Raw genomic sequence first — 21,843 nt, forward strand, 5'->3', positions numbered from 1 at the left:
CCCCCAGATCAAGGTCCCAGTGTGACGAAGCTGGTGATTCATTCCCTAAGTACACAAGAGGAGACATCACGACAGTGCAGTTGGCACACGAAGAGAAAAACACACATACTTTTTCAAGATGAAAGCAGTGCTGAGGGGTTTATCTTTTGAGTCTGAGTTTGAATGCGGTGCTGTCAGCCAGTCCCCGTTAAAGACCACGGAAAGTGAAAGACACTGATTACAATAAAAAGTGACAGGAGGGTGGGCACACCCACCTCCGTGTAATGCATATTTATATTTCCATCAAATGGACATATTTACTATAAACACTGGAAAAACCATAGCAAAGCCATTCATTTAAATGCCAGAAAAACAGTAAAAGATGATAATTTGACCTTAGTGGATGGAACAGATCGGGTGTCACTGACACCACTCACAGTGGCTTGAAACAGAATTTACCAAGACAATTAATTAGAGCTTACTGGATTAGGTCAAGAGTGTCTCAAATGGGAGAAAAGGGGAAGAAAAAAAAAAAAAAAAAAGGAAGAAAGAAAAAGTGTGCATCCATTCACAGCGAACCTCTTTAGCAGCAGACACAATCTAACTGTATTTATGCCTACCCACATTAATCTCATGTTGCATGCCCGGAAAGACAAATTGATCCCCTGATCCCTGAGATTTCTCTCTTTGTGGACATTTAAAAAGTAATAAACTGCAACCACCTGAAAGACTTTTTAAGGACCAGACGAATTAATGGTATAATAGGAATAAAACATGTTTGGCTTTCTTGTTTAAATGGAAACTTTTGCTCTGATGATGATACAAGATGTAACAACAGTAGTAAGCTTGGCAACGAAGAAATACGTTCACGAGCTCAACGACAGACAGCTTCTGGAATTTCTGCTCACAAAATCTGGGGTAATTTAGGGATCATGCAGTCCCCCCTCCAAAACAAACTGCAAATCCCCTCTGAACTGGGATTGGGGTCTCAGTGAGGAGCAGAACCGTTTGTTACAAAAACAAGGAAAGTGGCAGCCTATTACCTGTTACGATAACGATCACACGTGACTTGTCAGCCTCACTTTCAGTTGCTGGAGCCCCCGATACGCAAACATGACAATTGTGCCCCTCTGCCCTTGCCATACAAACATGTGCTTTTTGCTAAAAATGAACTCATATGCCTGTCTGCTACACATGAGGGGGCCCTGCCACTCAATTCTCAGTGATCAACAGCTCTGTGACATTGCTTCAAGCTGTATATAACGCACACACACACATAAATTCGCGACACAAATCCCTCAACATGACATTCTGCTTCGTTTCACTGGACGTGGAAAGCTCCCTAACAAGTTCCGGCCACATGATTAGAAAAATCATTCAAGTCTGCAGGAAATATGGCAAGCACAAAGAAGTGACCGTCAATTAGAAATCAGATGGCAGAGTGGGTCCCTGTCATTAAAAACTTTAAAGTCACAGCTCTAAAAATAAAATGGCGGGCTTCCCTGGTGGCACAGTGGTTGAGAGTCTGCCTGCCGATGCAGGGGACGCGGGTTCGTGCCCCGGTCCGGGAGGATCCCACATGCCGCGGAGTGGCTGGGCCCATGAGCCATGGCCGCTGAGCCTGCGCTCCACAACGGGAGAGGCCACAACAGTGAGAGGCCCGCGCACCACAAAAAAATAAATAAATAAAATGGCCCACAATTATTCACAGAAGATACGCTTTACAAAGAGGTATGAAATCTACTATATGTTAACCGTACCACTGCCAATGCCCAGGACAATTTTCCTTGGAAACCAGACTCAAGAACTTGAAAAACGCAGATGCAAGTCTACATAATTTTTACAACTTTGGGCTTTTCTTCTCCCCCCATCAAGCAGGGAAGAAAAGTATAGCAACAGTTACATCTTCCCCTTTTGAGGAGAAAGTATAAATGAAAGCAAAGAACTCTTATTCTAACTTTTTTTTTTAATTAATTAATTTATTTATTTTTGGCTGCGTTGGGTCTTCGTTGCTGTGCGCGGGCTTTCTCTAGTTGTAGCGAGCGGGGGCTGCTCTTTGTTGCAGTGCGCGGACTTCTCATTGCCGTGGCTTCTCTTGTTGCAGAGCATGGGCTTTAGGCGCGCAGGCTTCAGTAGTTGTGGCACGTGGGCTCAGTAGTTGCTACTCACATGCTCTAGAGCGCAGGCTCAGTAGTTGTGGCGCACGGGCTTAGTTGCTCCGCGGCATGTGGGATCTTCCCGGACCAGGGCTCAAACCCATGTCCCCTGCACTGGCAGGCGGATTCTTAACCACTGTGTCACCAGGGAAGCCCTCCTCTTTTTGATAAGTTATTTTTGAAATAATAATGAAAGTCTCGGCATTTCAGGTCACTGCAGCAATTACCATGCCCTAAGGGGACCATTTCCAGACAATGTCACTGTCTTTCTTCCGTTTACACACATGATAGGGAAGAATCCTCAAAATAGAACAAACTACAAAATACAGGACCACCATCTGCTCAGGTACCTTGGTGTCACCCAAGTAACCTCTCGGTTTGCCTAAATAATCACTTGTCACTAGTGTCTTTAAAGGAAGACAGAAGAATCAGCAGTACCGCCACAGTCCCTAAAAATCAGAAGTTGTGTAACAGGACGGCGCTGACTTACTCGTTAGCTTGTTGTGGCTGAGGACCAGCTGTGTGATGTGGGACAGGGTGACTGTAAAAGAAAAAAGAGAAATCACAGTCAGTTAATGTGCCCAAAGTACACCTACGCTCCTACAAGGTGAAGTGCTAAGTTATTTTCCCAGGTTGGAGTGTTATCGCTCGAAAAAACAGAAGCAGGGGTTCACAGAAGGCTGTCTGCTCAATGTTAAACCAAATCAGGAAAAGCTATGCAATTAGCACAGCAGAGCGAGTCAGCACTGACGGCATTAATGTCGCAGGGCCAAACACGACAAGGCCCGGTTAGTGCCGCTCGGCGGCCTGGCCCAGTGGTCCAGCCTCAAGAGCCCATCTCACTAAGGGGACCGGTCAGGAGATCTGGCCCAGAGCCCGGGGAGGGACAGCTCCTCCCCCACTTCCCCACATGCTTAAACAAACCATCGCGTCGAGACAGAGACCACATCACCCTACCGCCCCTGAGCCCACGGTCAACCCCAAAACGCTGCTACAGGCTCTCAGACGATCCCAGTAAGAACCTTCCACAAGTTCCTCTCTACAAGTTTTGGTTGACATTTCAAAGCACCAGTAGATTGCTCACCAATTTCGAACATTATCATGGAGGCTTAATCTGCTGAAAAAGATCAGATCTGCTTTAAAAAGAAAAAAAGGTTTTTCCAACTACCAAGAAAGAAACTATACATACAGATCCACTTAAAAAAAAAAAAAAGAAGAAGAAGAAGAAAAGAAAGAAAAGGAAAAAAAAAAGCCAGACAGGGCTTCCCTGGTGGCACAGTGGTTGAGAGTCCGCCTGCCGATGCAGGGGACGCGGGTTCGTGCCCCGGTCCGGGAAGATCCCACATGCCGCAGAGTGGCTGGGCCCGTGAGCCATGGCCGCTGAGCCTGCACGTCCGGAGCCCGTGCTCCGCAACGGGAGAGGCTCCAGCAGTGAGAGGCCCGCGTACCACAAAAAAAAAAAAAAAAAAAAAGCCAGATGGAAAAAAGTGACCTGCCCTCTACTTTGGGTTCTAAAACTTCACTGCGTGGTCAGCAAGCTATATGTATATTTTATTTTTGTGGGTATATATATAAATTATATATATACACACACCTATTTATATAAATTAAATATTTATATATAAATTAAAATCTAAATGATTTTAAACAATATACTAAATATACTAATTAAATACAGTATACATTATACAGTATACTTTATATTACAATTTTAAACGCAGATGTATTAGTGAAGAAACATTTAAAAATTTAAAAAAATTTTTCCAATATTCTTTCTATAAGAACGTTATTTTAATGCAACAGGGTTGCATTAATGCATTATTATTATTATTAATGCATTATTTTAATGCAACAGAGTTTTTTCCATAAAGGAATAATAAGACAAATATTTTTTCTCAAGAAGGTCTCAGGGTTGGACCCCAGCATCCTTGAAAAACGTATGTATCATCGTTGACCACAATTTTTGAGTGTTTTTCTTTTGTTCAACCTCCCACAAAGTTAGAGAAAAGTTCACAATACAATGCAAAGACCTGCTTTTCTGCCCTGACCCATTTGAGATTAAGCTGTTGGCTTGATGTCCCATAAACTTTAGGGTATTCCTACAAAGACATTTTCCTGCAAAACCACAACATAATCACCAAAGTCAAAAACTGAGCATGATACGTCATTACCATCTAATCCTCAGCCCCCAAGTTTCACCAAACGTCCCAGTGTCCTTCTGACGCGTCCCCATCACTGAGGACTTCCCTGCTTTCTGGCAAGAGATACTCAAGCTCATCTTGTACTTTGGCTGCCACAGGCTTGGAATCAATCAGCCATTTCTCCAATGAACTGATTCTGTGGAAAATAGTACTTACAAGCCAAAATCTGGGCACTAGATGTGCTCATTGTTATTTGGGGGCTCAGTATTCTCAGTGCACAGAATTAGAGAATACACACACCCACCCACCCCCACACACACATCTGAACTTGAATCCCAAGTTCACACCAATAGATGGATTCCAATACAACACTGCATGGTTCATTCTCATTTTCTCCGTCTCCTAATTGTTAACTCCCTTCTCTAACAGCGAGAACTCTGGTGTCCGTTATTTTTAACCTACTTACGTACGCCATCGATACCCCTACATATAACTGCGTGAAGCAGGGTTACCTTACAGCCGTGTTGGGATGGCTCTATGCTGACCCGCAGGGACACCTGGAAGTCTGATACTGATTCTGGGTCAAGATCCAGACGAGTAGATGAGCCCGAGATGTGTCATGTCCTGTTCAAAGTTGCAAACACCTTGGAGGCTCCAGGACCAGCTTGTTCACATGTCCAGGGATGTGTAGGTCGCTGGCTTATACCTGGTTAGAGGCACCTGACCAGTCGGGCACAGAAGACAGCGCTAGACATTTCTGCCCACGCACTCCCAACACCCAGACACGTTGAATATGTCTTGAAAGTTCTTACCTGGAGATAAAGTATGCCCTGAGCAACCAAGAAACGAGCCTGGGGGGCTGCGCCAGTGAGCCCCTGGGAACAATGATGTTTGCCTGTGCTTTCTAACCCCTGCTAAGCTATGTCCTGTGCCCTCATTAACTCTGAGGACTTCTGGGTTCCTTCAACTATGCACCCGTGTATTAATGCAGGAACCCATCTCCCCATGCTCTTTCTTCCTACCTGGACACCTGCCCGGTTCACCCTCCTCACCTGCACCTCCAACCTCCTGGCCCTGGTCCTGCTTTTGGGCTTGGACCCCCCAAGCCAGGCTCCCCACCCTGCTCTGGGCCACCACGCCCACCCCCCAACACCTGAATGTCTCTTTTCCTGTTGCACTTTGGGACTGAAACCTTAGGGGAGGAGGAAGAGAAAGGCAAAGCACAGGGGAAGAGCATTTTTGTGATTTTAAAAGCATCACCATGATGGCTTCTTACATGACAAGTTAGATTCTAGACACTGCAGAACATCTCACACATTTGTATTTATAAGAGTTCAGATTGTTCTTGTCCACCAGATAAAGCATTCCTTTACATCTGAGGCATAGAGTCTGATAGGAAAACAAAAAATCTCCAAGAGCTGTCCTCATACAAAACCAGATGAAACAGATTCAGAGATATACGAGTTAAGACAGTGGTCAGTATCATAGGAGAACAAACCACAAATAACAGGAGTTACACAAGAGTTTCTCTCTCACTTACACACGGGCAGTCCAGAGGTTCCTGGTATCTTGTTGCTCAGCCATTCATGGATCCCACCTCATGCTCCAAAAAGGCTGCCTGAGCTTAGCCATCATGCCTGCATTCCCCTTAGGAAGACGGAAAGGGGAAAAGAGCCTTCCTCCTTCACAATTCTTCCAAGAAATGGCACATGGCACTTCCATTTCCAAGCAATTAATCAGCATTTTGTAATACAAGTGACGCCTGGATGCAAAAGAGGTGGGGAAACATAGCCTGGATTCCAAGTGACCACATGCCAGATACAGTCAGGGCTTTTATAACCCACAAAGATGGGGCAAACCAAAACAGACAACTAGCAGCCTCTCACACTAGCAAACCACTCCATTTGAGTGTCACAGAAATCAATTCTGATGACAAAAGGAAAAAACCCCTGATAATCTGATCGCCTCCTGCCGTAATTTTTCCTAAAATATCACAACTACCATAATTAAAGAGAAAAAAACTTTGCTGCTCTCCCAGCTAACATTCACAATGAAAGATTTAATTAGGAAAAGTTGGGCCTTTTCAATCTTTTCATTCTGTCTTCTCTACAAGCATTTAGCAGGGGAGAAAATCAATAAGTTTGAAAGTCTTTTTTTTTTTTAAATAGAGAAGAGAAGTGCATTTATTGCTTCACCTGATCACACCGCTAGAGATGTATTTTTCTTTCTCATTATTGTTACAGGGCTACATGCTAAAGTAGGTAAGAGGGAGAAAAATTAGAGCAGAAAAGAAAAAGTTAATAAAAGATCTGTGAGGAAATGTTTAGGGCAACAAAGGACTCCAGGCTGAGTCTGCGGGGAGAGCAGTTAAGTTGGACAGAATTGAAATCACAGAATCAATCACAAAGCCTGTGACAGGCAAAGACCAAGGACCAACAGACATATTCACGCAACCTGACACTCCCCTCCACTTGGCCGTGGTGAGTCCATTGTGGGTTTCCTATGGAAACTGCAGTGTTAAAGAAGAAGGAGAAAAGGTCTAGCAGAATAGAAAGGCTTATTTAAAAGTACAATAGCCACCCTAGTCAATCATGTGGGTGACATGGAATGAGGCTGTCCCCACTGACCTGCCCTGCTAACCCTAACCGCACACTGGGAAATCTCCCGCTGCAGAAGTATCATACCTTATGGTCCTGCCAGTCAGGAACCATCAGGAAGCAGTGGCAACAGAAGAGTGACAACAAACGGTTATTAAAATTCCTAAAGCGATATTAAACCATGCACTGCCTGGCATTTTCGAAGTCGAATGCACTTCCAAAAGTCAGCTAAATAACTGAGAAAACGTGTTGGCATACTCAGTTGACTGCTGCAGTGACTTGGATACCATTCTGTCTTCAGCCTTTAGAAACGGTATGTGGGGACTTCCCTGGTGGCGCAGTGGTGAGGAATCCACCTGCCAGTGCAGGGGACACGGGTTCGAGCCCCGGTCCGGGAAGATCCCACATGCCGCAGAGCAACTAAGCCCGTGCGCCACAACTACTGAGCCTGCGCTCTAGAGCCCGCGAGCCACAACTACTGAGCCCGCGAGCCACAACTACTGAGCCCACGTGCCACAACTACTGAGCCCGCAAGCCACAACTGGATATTTACCAGGCACGCTCAGAGTGTCAATGGTCTCTTCCTTGGAGATTCTGTTAGAAGTAACGTCAACAGTACATCCTCATGAGACTGGGACAGTCCTGGATTACACCCACTTTCCTTCTCAAAACTGTCCTGGTTTGCATGATATGCCACACAGTCCCTCAATTTAGGTAACACAGAATATACGCACCAAAATCCTAAACTGCAAAATATAAAAAGATCGTGGGCACAAGAGAAGTGTATCTGAAAGGATAACAGGAGATTAGAAGGAGACATCACAGGGACTTCCCTGGCGGTCCAGTGGTTAGGACTCCACGCTTCCACTGCAGAGGGCCAGGGCTTGACCCCTGGTCGGGGAACTAAGCCTTGAGACATCATTTACTGTGGGATGACACGTCCAAAAATGCTTTAAGGCACTGAAACTGGACTCGGAGGATATATGGAAATTGGAGGTTATGGAAGCAATTCTAGGCTCATCTGAGTGAAGAGATGGAAAACAGAGAAGACACAGGCCTGGACTGAGCAGGCCGTATTGCAATGGAATATACTCAGAAATATCAAAGGACTAGCCAACACTCCTAGAAAAAGAATCATGGTTTCTAGATAAAACGTGGAAGCAGATGTTATTTTTTAAAACAGACACAGTCTTTTTTTTTCTTTCCTTCTTCTTCAGCATCAAGTAGACAGTGTGAGGAAAGGAAGCAGGATGAAATCCACAGCACCAGGTGATGACGTGGCAGACCTACGTTCAAAATAACCCACCATGTCACAACGATGTGCCACGCTAGAAACTGTCTCTCCAGTCTTCAGTCCGGCAATCAGAAGCAAGTCACTCCTCTGGAGGCACTTTAGAAAGGATTAAAGTTCTAGCTTCACAGAACCATGTTGCTATCCAGAGGAAAAAACACAGCTAGGGTGAGACAAGGGGAGCGAGACTTGGAAACGCACACAGTGATAACGGGACTTGAAAGTTCCTGCCGCCTTGTCGCAGGTCAGAATTGGGCATCTTTGGGTTCCCAATGAAAGATTCTAGAACACTGGCTACCAAAACCTGGGTTGTAACCGTCAGTTCGTTTCACAGGCTGCGCTCCCATGGAAGCAATCGGAAAGACACCACTACCTTCAGAAGACAAACGGTTTACTATTTTGTTTGGTCTCGCCACACGGCATGCGGGATCTTAGTTCCCCCACCAGGGATCGAACCCACAGCCCCTTGCATTGGAAGTGCAGCGTCTTAACCACTGGACTGCCAGGGAAGTCCCTAGTTTACCCTTTCTTGACAGCTCTTCAGCTATCCAATATTGCAGTGGGAGAACAGCCATACCCTCTGGGATGTTCAAAGAGGGTCACCTTTGACTTGTGTTACAATTCTAGGGTGGGCAGCCTTCAAATTCGGGGCAAGTCTGCAGGTTACGCTGCAAACGGTACCCTCTGTGAATTCAATTCCTCCCAAAGTTGTTGACTACAAAGAAGAATTCATTTGAACTGAAAATACAGGATGATCCCAAAGGCTTTTCCATTTGGGCTCCCGGTGGGCTAGCAACAGTGACAGCCCTAAGTAACCCGGATTCAGAGACTCGGCGGGGCTGCGGGAGAGGCCGCAGGTGAGCACCACGCAGCCACGCTGACCACTGTGGGTCCCGGGTCTCCAAGACGCGTGATTAAAATGCCTGCCCGCGTCACACGCTGAAGGTACTGCACACCTGCTAGAAGGATGCAGATTCAGATCTTAAGCATACAGCTTCTGACAGTATTTAAGTGAAGGCAGACAATAAAACGTTTGATACCAAGGTGTAATACAAATATCGAATTCATCAACACACCCAGAATCATAAAAGAACATTTCTTTTGAATTTCATTCATAATTGAAAACTTCAGGGGGAAAAAAAAAATCACCAGGGTATGAAAGCTTTCCTTTCCTCCCCAACCAACTACTGTGGTGAGGTGGAAACTCTTTGGTAGCAAGTTTTCAAAACTGGTTACTTGACTGAGTCCTATTTGCACATAAAGGGTCACTCAAGGGCTTCCCTGGTGGCGCAGTGGTTGAGAGTCCGCCTGCCGATGCAGGGGACGCGGGTTCGTGCCCCAGTCTGGGAAGATCCCACAAGCCGCGGAGTGGCTGGCCCGTGACCCATGGCTGCTGAGCCTGCGCGTCCGGAGCCTGTGCTCCGCAACGGGAGAGGCCACAGCAGTGAGAGGCCCGCATAGCGCAAAAAAAAAAAAAAAAAAAAAGGGTCACTCAAGCATGATTAATTGCTTTTTCATTCAACAGAAAGCAATTTATCATATATGATGATTTTTAACCGTGTGATACGTCTTCCTTTACGTAAATAAGAGCAGAGAATTCACACGTGCTGAGAACCCCCATGAGCTGGTCACTGACTGAGGCTTCTGTGTCTACTGGGACATGAAGTCAAAAGACGCTGGACCCAAGGCACCGTGTTACTGACAACATGGAGCCTACATCCTTCCCATCCAAACACATCGCTTTACAGTCTCTCCTTCAGGAAAAAGGACAAAGAAAACTTTTTAATTTTGAAGATGTCTGGGAGAATTAAAGAGGAAAATACAGTGAGCTGCCTGAGGTACACGGTTGTTCACTGCTCTTGGGGAATGAGGAAGATGACATGCACGAAGGCTCAGGGAGTTACAAACTGTTTGCAGGGCACCGTACTTAGTTATATTGACAAAGACAGAATACGCGTGAGACACAGGCACTGCTGTCAAGGAGCTTACTCTGTAATGAGGGGAGGCGATAAAAAACCACAACACAAGGCAGAATGTCAGCACCACAAGGAGGTAAGCGGATTTGAAACTCCCGTTAAAAGGGAAATGCTGCAGGGCTTCCCTGGTGGCGCAGTGGTTGAGAGTCCGCCTGCCGATACAGGGGACACGGGTTCGTGCCCCGGTCCGGGAAGATCCCACATGCCGCGGAGCGGCTGGGCCCGTGAGCCACGGCCACTGAGCCTGCGCGTCCGGAGCCTGTGCTCCGCAACGGGAGAGGCCACAACAGTGAGAGGCCTGCATACCGCGCAAAAAAAAAAGGCAAATGCTGCAAAGTTTTTTCAGGGTGAGTAAGAGCTTCCAGGTCCAGAGTCAGTTTTATTCTATATCTACATACCTACCTTCTCCCCCTAACCCAGCTTTTTTTTTTTTTTTACTTGTCTGTATTGAATAATTTTTCTAGCATAAACTGTTTTAATTGTGTAACCTAAAATAGGTGTACTTTTAGAAATCAGTTATAGGAAAAAGCTTCAGCTCCTCAATTTACACATAAGGAAACTGTGGCCCAGAGGTAAAGTGATTTTCCTAAGGTTCCCCACAAACTCCCCACTCCCCCAGAATCAGAACTGAGACTCTAACCAAGGCTTCCACATTCTACCTCTTGAGCTTATTCTTCCTAAACTGGAAAAACAATATTCACACCTCGGGGGAGTGTTCTTTTCAAGATGGTGGAAATGCCTACCATTAAAGAGTATAAACCAGAGTGGAAAGTCCTTTCTATCCTGAAGAGATATGACAGTTACATAGAAGGGCTCAAGCACAGCTAGAATACCAAGTTTCAAGCAGCGTGAGACCCGGACTGTAATTCCATGAGAATACTGAGGAAAATTTTAAAATGCTGGATTTCTCTAGAGCGCAGTTCTTCATGTTTAAAATGAAAAGCTGAATTAAATTATTCGATTCTGTGAGAAACACAGAGGAGAGAAGAAAAGAAAGAACTAATATACATGTAATGCCTCCTACATCAATATGCAACACTGGGGACTTTATAACCACTCATTAGAATAAAAAATGTTAAAATATAACAACTGACACTGCAGAAACACAAAGGATCATGAGACACTACTAGAAGCAGCTCTATGCCAATAAAATGGACAGCCTGGAAGAAAAGGACAAATTCTTAGAAAAGCACAACCTTCCGAGACTGAACCAGGAAGAAAGAGAAAATGTAAACAGACCAATCACAAGCACTGAAATTGAAACTGATTAAAAACCTTCCAACAAACAAAAGCCCAGGACCAGATGGCTTCACAGACAAATTTTATCAAACACTTAGAGAAGAGCTAACACCTATCCTTCTCAAACTCTTCCAAAATATAGGAGAGGAAGGAACACTCCCAAACTCATTCTATGAGGCCACCATCACCCTGATACCAAAACCAGACAAGGATGTCACAAAGAAAGAAAACTACAGGCCAATATCACTGATGAACAGAGATGCAAAAATCCTCAACAAGATACTAGCAAACAGAATCCAACAGCACATTAAAAGGATCATACACCATGATCAAGTGGGGTTTATCACAGGAATGCAAGGATTCTTCAATATACACAAATCAATCAATGTGATACACCATATTAACAAACTGAAGAAAAACCATATGATCATCTCAATAGATGCAGAAAAAGCTATCGACAAAATTCAACACCCATTTATGATAAAAACTCTCCAGAAAGTAGGCATAGAGGGAACCGACCTGAATGTAATAAAGGCCATATATGACAAACCCACAGCCAACATCATTCTCAATGGTGAAAAACTGAAACCATTTCCTCTAAGATCAGGAACAAGAGAAGGCTGCCCACTCTCACCACTATTATTTGACATAGTTTTGGAAGTTTTAGCCACAGCAATCGGAGACGAAAAAGAAATAAAAGGAATGCAAATCAGAAAGAAGTAAAACTGTCACTGCTCGCAGATGACATGATACTATACATAGAGAATCCTAAAGATGCTACCAGAAAACTACTAGAGCTAATCAATGAATTTGGTAGAGTAGCAGGATACAAAATTAAAGCACAGAAATCTCTTGCATTCCTATACACTAATGATGAAAAATCTGAAAGAGAAATTAAGGACACACTCCCATTTACCACTGCAACAAAAAGAATAAAATACCTAGAAATAAACCTACCTAAGGAGACAAAAGACCTGTATGCAGAAAACTATAAGACACTGATGAAAGAAATTAAAGGTGATACAAACAGATGGGAAGATATACTATGTTCTTGGATTGGAAGAATCAACATTGTGAAAATGACTATACTACCCAAAGCAATCTAAAGATTCAATGCAATCTCTAGCAAACTACCAAGGGCATTCTTCACAGAACTAGAACAAAAAGTTTCACAATTTGTATGGAAACACAAAAGACCCCAAATAACCAAAGCAATCTTGAGAAAGAAAAACAGAGCTGTAGGAATCAGGCTCCCTGACTTCAGACTATACTACAAAGATACAGTAATCAAGGCAGTATGGTACTGGCACAAAAACAGAAATATAGATCAATGGAACAGGATAGAAAACCCAGAGATAAACCCACGCACATATGGTCACCTTATCTTTGATAAAGGAAGCAAGAATATACAATGGAGAAAAGACAGCCTCTTCAATAAGTGGTGCTGGGAAAACTGGACAGCTACATGTAAAAGAATGAAATTAGAACACTCCCTAACACCAGACACAAAAATAAACTCAAAATGGATTAAAGACCTAAATGTAAGGCCAGACACTATCAAACTCTTAGAGGAAAACATAGGCAGAACACTATGACATAAATCACAGCAAGATCCTTTTTGACCCACCTCCTAGAGAAATGGAAATTAAAACAAAAATAAACAAATGGGACCTAATGAAACTTAAAAGCTTTCGCACAGCAAAGGAAACCATAAACAAGACCAAAAGAGAACCCTCAGAATGGGAGAAAATCCTTGCAGTTGGAGCAACTGACAAAGGATTAATCTCCAAAATTTACAAGCAGTTCATGCAGCTGAATATCAAAAAAACAAACGACCCAATCCAAAAATGGGCAGAAGACCTAAATAGACATTTCTCCAAAGAAGATAAACAGATTGCCAACAAACACATGAAAGGATGCTCAACATCACTAATCATTAGAGAAATGCAAATCAAAACTGCAATGAGGTATCACTTCACACCAGTCAGAATGGCTGTCATCAAAAAATTTACAAACAATAAATGCTGGAGAGGGTGTGGAGAAAAGGGAACCCTTTGCACTGTTGGTGGGAATGTAAAGTGATACAGCCACTGTGGAGAACAGTATGGAGGTTCCTTAGAAAACTACAAATAGAACTACCATACGACCCAACAATCCCACTACTGGGCATACACCCTGAGAAAACCATAATTCAAAAAGAGTCATGTACCACAATGTTCACTGCAGCTCTGTTTACAATAGCCAGGACATGGAAGCAACCTAAGTGTCCATCGACAGATGAATGGATAAAGAAGATGTGGCACATATATACAATGGAATATTACTCAGCCATATAAAGAAACGAAATTGAGTTATTTGTAGTGAGGTGGATGGACCTAGAGTCTGTCCTACAGAGTGAAGTAAGTCAGAAAGAGAAAAACAAATACTGTATGCTAACACATATACCTGGACTCTAAATAAAAAAAAGATTCTGAAGAACCTAGGGGCAGGATGGGAATAAAGACACAGACATAGAGAATGTATTTGAGGACACGGGGAGGGGGAAGGGTAAGCTGGGACAAAGTGAGACAGTAGCATGGACATACATACACCACCAAATGTAAAATAGATAGCTAGTGGGAAGCAGCCGCATAGCACAGGGAGATAAGCTTGGTGCTTTGTGACCACCTAGAGGCATGGGATAGGGAGGGTGGGAGGGAGACGCAAGAGGGAGGAGATGTGGGGACATATGTATACATATAGCTGATTCACTTTGTTATAAAGCAGAAACTAACACACCACTGTAAATCAATTATACTCCAATAAATATGTTAAAAAAAAGTTAAAATAGAAGAGTAGCCACAACAGCTAATGTTTACCAAACACTTAAAATGTGTCGGCCACGGTTCTAAGAACTTTATTACCTCCTGTATTCCTCACAATAACGCTAACAGACAGCATTATTATTCTCTGCCTCCCTCCTAATTTTAGTTTTCTTTTTTTGCATTTTTTTAAAATTTATTTTTGGTTGTGTTGGGTCTTTGTTGCTGCGTGTGGGCTTTCTCTAATTGGGGCGAGTGGGGGCTACTCTTTGTTGCGGTGCACGGGCTTCTCATTGCGGTGGCTTCTCTTGTTGCAGAGCACGGGCTCTAGGCGCATGGGCTTCAGTAGTTGTGGCACACGGGCTCAGTAGTTGTGGCTCCCGGGCTCTAGGCACAGGCTCAGTAGTTGTGGCTCCAGGGCTCTAGAGCGCAGGCTCAGTAGTTGTGGCACCCGGGCTTAGTTGCTCCGCGGTATGTGGGATCTTCCCAGACCCAGGCTTGAAGCCTTGTCCCCTGCATTGGCAGGCGGATTCTTAGCCACTGTGCCACCAGGGAAGTCCGCCCTCCCTCCCAATTTTAAATGAGAAAAATGAGGCCCAGAGAGGTTAGGTAACCTGCCTGAGGTTTCAGCACTAGTAAGTAGACAGGGCCCTTTAAAAGCTGTTACCCAACAAGAATCTGATTAGTTCTGACTGTATTTTTCTACTAGGCAAATACAAGTAACATAAAAAGGAGGGCTTCCCTGGTGGCGCAGTGGTTGAGAGTCCGCCTGCCGATGCAGGGGACAGGGGTTCGTGCCCCGGTCCGGGAAGATCCCACATGCTGCGGAGCGGCTGGGCCTGTGAGCCATGGCCGCTGAGCCTGCGTGTCCGGAGACTGTGCTCCACAGCGGGAGAGGCCACAACAGTGAGAGGCCCACGTACCGCAAAAAAAAAAAAAAAAAAAAAGATAAAAAGGAGCCTTGGTCCATTGGTTCATTTTTCCCCCCAAATGACGATGGGCAACGCCATACATGCACACCTTCCACTTCAGACCAACCGCTCTGTTCTCACCTTCCCTGTGTCGCTGCCAACAGAGAAGGCCGCTGAGTGGGAGTTGAGGGTGGGCTTCTCTCTGCCCCCTGATCAACCTCCCTCCACGCTTCTTACCCTCAACCCAAGAGCCATGTTTTTCCCTGGTGGCTTCAGGAGCAGGAAGACCCAGAATCTCTGACGTTCTTCCACAGGGCCGGGTGGCTCTCCGAACTCAAAGCGCTGTAGGTCCTCTGACAGGCACCGCCTGTCTGAGGGCCGCTGGGCCACCAGCCGGCACCCACACCTAGCACGCGACGTGGCCTCGCAGTCTGCCCTTCATTGCTTTTGCCCCGGCCATCGTCTGCTCCCCCCAAGCCACCCCTTAACCCTGACCCCCAAGAGCTACCTTGTCCAGTCCCAGATCCCTAGTCTACTGGACTGACACCTGTCATCAGCTGCTCCCCGCTCAAATCTCGGTACCTGTTTTCTGATCATCCACGGGGTCCCCCTCCACCTCTTCCCACAATCCTGCCCCAGCCTCTGCCACCTGCCTCTCTCCCGCCCCCACACACAGATCCAGCAAACAGATGTGCCCCTGAGGGCATCCACGCCTCCACTCCCGCCCGAAGGACCATTAGACTCTTCAGCCCCAAACCCGCTGCCCCACCAGAGAACAGCCCGTGCCTCAGTGTAACAAATGCACAATGTCCTGACGACTGGCCCTGAGGGTCCGTCTGAGGCACCTGCTCTGCATCAGGTACTACACAGACGTCATCTTTTATTTGAGGGGCGGCAGAAATTTCCCATTTCATCAATGAGGAAATTGACGTACAAAGACAGGAAGTGATCTAAGGGCATGTTACAAATAAATGGCAAAGTGGGATAATTAATAAAGACCATGGCTCCAAAGTCAGTGCCTTGAGTCAGGACACAATACTCTCCTTATATCAGCTCTAGAGGTATTAAACAACACCCAAACAGGAGGCTTTACCACAGTGAATCTAAACAAAGGTGCCTTTGTTATGTTAATGAGGCGACTTGCAGAAGCTTCTAAAGGATGGGGGCTGGTTGCCAGGGCTGGAACGTTCAGTCCCACCCCCTGGCTACCCGGTTCTTCCTAACTTGATCTAGAGATTCAGTGCAATCCCAATGAAAACCACAGCAAGTTTATTTCGTGAATGGCGCCAAACCGATTCTAAAATTTACATGGGAAGGCAAAAGACCCAAAATAGCAATAAAATATTGAAAAAGAAAAACAAACTCAGAAAATTGACACGTCCCAACTCAAAACTTACTATATAAATCCACAGTCACCAATTGAAAAAAACAAAGACATCACTGGAACAGAAGAGTACCGGGAAACAGACCCACACAAATAGTCAACTGGTCTCTGACAAAGGAGCAAAGGCAATTCAATGGAAAAAGGATAATCTTCTCAACAAATGGTGCTGGAATTCGACATCTACATAAGAAAAAAAAAAAGAATCTAGACACAGAACTTACACCTTTGACAAATATTGACTCAAAGTGGTTCATAGTGTAAAATGCAAAAGCCGTAAAGTCCTAGAATACAACACAGGAGAAAATCTAGGCAGCCCTTGATCTCGTAATGACTTCTTAGATACAACACCAAAAGCACTATCAAAAAAAAAAAAAAGGTGTTAACTGGCTGGGACTTCATTAAAATTAAAAACTTCTCCTCTATGAAAGACAATGTTAATAAAAGGGAAACAAGAGCCACAGACGAAGACAACATTTTTGCAAAACACACATCTGATATAGGACTTCTTTCCAAAATACACAAAGAACTTTTTAAATCCAACAATAAGAAAACAAACATCCCAATTAAAAAGTGGGCCAAAGACCTCAACAGACACCTCATCAAAGCAGATATACAGAGGGCAAACAAGCATATGAGAAGATTTTCCACATGACACGCCATTAAGGAACTGCCCATTGAAAACAACGAGACACCGCTACACACCTCTCAGAATGGGCAAAATCCAGAATACTGACAGCACCAAACATTGACAAGGGTGTGGAGCCACAGGAACTCTCATTCATTGCCGGGGGATGTCCGAAATGGTGCAGCCACTTCGGAAGACAGTGGTTTCTTATTACGCCAAAAATACTCTTACCGTAGGATCCAGCAATTCTGTTCCTTTGCATTTACCCAAAGGAGTCAAAAAACTACGTTCACACAAACATCTGCACATGGATGTTTATAGCGGCAAACTGACAAAATGTGACAGCAACCAAGATGTCCTTCAATATGTGAAAGGACAAAAAAGCTGTGGTGCATTCAGACAATGGAATTTTAACCAATAATAAAAAAATACGAGCTATGGAGCCAAGACAAGACACAGAAGGAACTGAAACTCATATTGCTAAGTCAAAGAAGGCTTTCTGTAAAGATTACGTACGATACGATTTCAACTACATCACATTCTGGGAAAGGCAAAACTATAGACATAAAATTTCAGTGGTTGCCTGGGGTTCAACAGGAGGTAATGAGGAAGAGAGGGAAAAATAAGTAGAACACAGAGGGTATTTAGGACAGTGAAACTACTCTGTAGGATATTATGCATCTGTTAAAAGCCATAGTGTGTTACGGCACAACCAGCGGCCAACAGTGTAAACTGTGGATTTTAGTGAATAATAATGTATCGATGCTGCTCCATCAACTGCAACGAAAGTATCACTCGAATGAATGCCAGATGTTAACAACAGGGGAAACTGCTGTAAAAAAAAAAAGTGAAGTATAATACAACAAACAGAAAAAGGAGGAGAATGGGGATAGAATATGCACAGAACGACTCTTTTCAGCAATACCGGCGCTGGTAATATTAGCATTGCTATTTGTGTGTAATGTACCAAATAAGTAACTGTGAGATAGTCTAACATCGTGTGTATCCCTGACAATCAGGATTCTCAGAGTGGAAGCAAAGTAGAGACTAGCGTGAAGGAAGTTAAGTAAGAGCCTTACAGTCCCATATTTGAATTGGACGTTAGATATTTTAATCTTCATATATGTGTATATATGTATCTGTATATATCTATAGATACATATATTGCGACACGTGTGTGTGTGTGTGTGTGTGTGTGTATACTGTTTTTTTTTTTTAAGCTGTGTCTGCTAAAAATGCCTAAAGACCACGAACGACCCAGGAATAATGAGCACCCCTGGAGCCCAGATTGTGGTCCCAAAATATTGCCCACTAAGACAGACAAACAAAAACAGGGTTTCTATGAGGACAGCTGATTCCAGGTCCGGGATAGGAATTCACAGACACACCGGGAACAGCTTGTTACTCTTTGTTCACGTCCACTGGATGGGAGAGCCAACGACAAGAGGTTCCCACAGGCCAAAAATGAACAGTTTGCACTTGAACAAAGACCGTGGCTGCAAGGCTGTGGTGTGCATGGATGAAAACATTCTTTTTTTTTTTTTCGGTATGCGGGCCTCTCACCGTTGTGGCCTCTCCCGTTGCGGAGCACAGGCTCCAGACGCGCAGGCTCAGCGGCCATGGCTCACGGGCCCCGCCACTCCGCGGCATGTGGGATCTTCCCGGACCGGGGCACGAACCCGTGTCCCCTGCATCGGCAGGCGGACTCTCAACCACTGCGCCACCAGGGAAGCCCGAAAACATATTAAAGAGCAAAATTTCTGACACCTGTCTCCACATTCAGAGTTTCCCCCTGAACTGGTCTGGGGTGCGGCCTGAGCACTGCAATGTGTAAACATTCCCCAGGTGAGTCTAAAAACCAGACAGGTTTGCCAGCAGCTGGTATGGATGACACCAACCCGTGAGCAAGCTAATTCTCAGAGAAAAGCTTGAGGTGTGAGTAATTCCTCTCGGAAGAGGGCAATGCACTGAGTGAGCACCTCGGGAGGCCTGACCAGCGCCTCTGCGAGAGCTCATTCTGCATCGAGAACGTTAAGCCTTTGCCTGACATCTAAGTTTCAAATGTCTTCCCCATTTCGGTGATTCCTGCTTCCATTTCAAAGCGTACACAAGAGCACGCCCCATGACTCAACAATTCCACCCCTAGTCTGTAACCGACAGAAAGGAATGTGTGTTCACGTGGTCACAGCAGCACTACGGTGACAGCCCTAGCCTGGGAGCGACACGAACACCCATCAACAGCCGAGCGATGCCTGAGCTGGGCAGTCACACCCTGGATCTGTAACCAGTGTCACGACACGAATGAAGCTCATGAACCAGGTGCTGAGCGTTAAGAACCAGACAGTAAAGAGTGAGCACTGTAAACCCTCTTTCCTGTGAACGACGCACATCAACAGGCAAAGGGAATCTATGCTGTCAGTCAGGACCCTGTCCTGAGGGGCTGGTGCCTGGGACACGCCCACTGTGTTCTGTTTCTTGCTTTGAAAATCTGTCACACTGTACAGTTTTATATGTGCGCTTATCTATAGGATAGCCTTCAGTAAAGGCTTCTTGAAATGGATTTTTTTAAGAGTGTGTTAAGTGTTTGGGGAAGAAGAAGGTTCCTGTTTCCTCGGCCCCATGGGCAAGAGCAGGGTCGGCATCCCTGAACGCATTCCTCAACGGATACAGACTCAGCAGCCCATACAGGGCAGGGACGCGGCTTCTGGGACCAGACCGCCAGGAGGCACTCAGTGGATGCTTGCTGAATTAGCGGCTGTACCTTCGTACGTGCACCTGACTGTCAAAAACGTTAGTGACATGAGTAAGGCAAGAAAGCATGAGCAGGGGCTTCCCTGGTGGCGCAGTGGTTGAGAGTCCGCCTGCCGATGCAGGGGACGCGGGTTCGTGCCCCGGTCCGGGAAGATCCCACATGCCGCGGAGCGGCTGGGCCTGTGAGCCACGGCCGCTGAGCCTGCGCGTCCGGAGCCTGTGCTCCGCAACGGGAGAGGCCACAACAGTGAGAGGCTCGCTTACCGCAAAAAAAATAAAAATAAAAAAAAAAAGAAAGCATGAGCTAACAACACAGCTTCTGGAGTCTGAGTGCCTGGCTGCAAATCCTGACTCTGCTACTTATTAGTGCGTGACCTAGAGCAAAAGCTACTTCAGTTCTCAACGTCTCTGTGCTATAAACTGGGTGACAAGGATGACGACGACGACGATGACAATCCTCATGAAACTGTGAGGTTTAAAGGAAATAATCCATATGAAGAGCCACGTACAATGCCCGGCACATGTGTACGAATACACTCCATATAGATATTTTTAAATTATCTATTATTTTTATCCTTTTCTAATAAAGAGTACACAATTTGTAGAGTACTAACAGGTTACATAGGCATCTTTCACAAGGCCTGAAGACTGAAATATTTACAGCTCTGAAAAACCAGCTGTGTACGTAAACATCTGCGGAACTGCCACTTGTACACTGAGGGTGTACACCATGTCACCAATCTCTGCTCTGTGCTGTGCTCTGAAAAACCAAGAGGCCAAGACCCCCTCCAGTTCACTACCTGGTCTGAGGTGTGCCTTTCATTTGGCCCACTTTACCCTTAAGAACTATTCTGAGTCCGGAGGAATCGTTAACAGGTACACAGAGAAACGTATTAAATGAAAAGGCTCTATATGACGTACCGGTAAACTACAACTACGGTTACCATTTCACTCAACTCTGGTTTATTCTGTTGTGATACATGAACCAATACTGCCCCAAGAGAACCTTCTCCAGCACCATACTTCACAGAGGGTTTTAAGCTAATGTTCTAAGTTTGAAGATAGAAAAAAATGAATTAATGTACAGTGTAAAAAATCTCACATCTGCCGTTAAACCCAGTCAAAATTAATAGTTTTTCAGAAAAGCCTAAGGAAACGGGGAGGGTTCAGAGTTAACTCTGACCAGATAGAGACCAAGTTGCCTCTACTGTTTTCTTTGACAGTTAAAGCCCTGCAACAATGTGATAAACCTAAGCTTCCAAGCTGGCCGACTGGAAGAATGATGCATTTTCTTAGCCTAGCACAGTGTTGTTTTTTTGGGTTTTTTTAATGCCACCATTTATTTCTGGACTCCCCATTCTATTCCACTGGTCTATATGTCTGTTTTTATACCAATACCACATTTTTATTTATTTTTTTTTTTTTTTGGCCACACTGCACGGCATGCGGGATCTTAGTTCCCCGACCAGAGATCGATCCCACACCCCCTGCGGTGGAAGCGTGGAGCCTTAACCACTGGACCGCCAGGGAAGCCCCCAGCACAGTGTTTTTAAAGAAGTCTGAAACTGACTGGCACGAGGTGAGGCCCGCCAGCCCCGCTTAGCCCTGGAAAGCATCACTCCTTAAGGCCTGAGCCGGGGGGGGAAACCACACTGCACAGGGTTACAGAACAAAGCTGTCGGTGTGTCTAACGTGTGATGCTGAGGCTTTCTCGACCTTCTGTTTGCTCATCTGTAAAACGCTGATGATTATTATCTGCACCAAAGGCTGACGCAAGAAGCACTTAACACCATGTAAGCACTCACGTGTGTACCATTCAGAATCTCTGATGCAGATGTGATGGGCTGATCTGCGGCCCCCTCAAGTCCTGGGTTGAAGCCCTCAGAGTGACACTGTGTTTGGAGACAGGACCTTCAAAGAGGTGATGAAGTTACAATGAAGCCAGAGGGTGTGCCCCCTCTCTCCTGTGCTATACTTTCTACCCCAGCGCAC

General features: G+C 45.1%; 1 protein-coding gene across 1 annotated transcript in view; it reads right to left on the bottom strand.

The window, feature by feature from the left end:
• The window catches only part of RSU1 (Ras suppressor protein 1), a 208,856-nt gene that overhangs the window by 181,660 nt on the left and 5,353 nt on the right, over positions 1–21,843 (bottom strand). Inside the window, exon 3 of the mRNA XM_065871300.1 lies at positions 2,626–2,676. Coding sequence (XP_065727372.1) covers positions 2,626–2,676 — 51 coding nt within the window. The remainder of the gene's footprint in view (positions 1–2,625; positions 2,677–21,843) is intronic.

The sequence above is a fragment of the Phocoena phocoena genome, chromosome 2, assembly GCF_963924675.1.
Source record: "Phocoena phocoena chromosome 2, mPhoPho1.1, whole genome shotgun sequence".
Taxonomy (NCBI): Eukaryota; Metazoa; Chordata; class Mammalia; order Artiodactyla; family Phocoenidae; genus Phocoena; species Phocoena phocoena.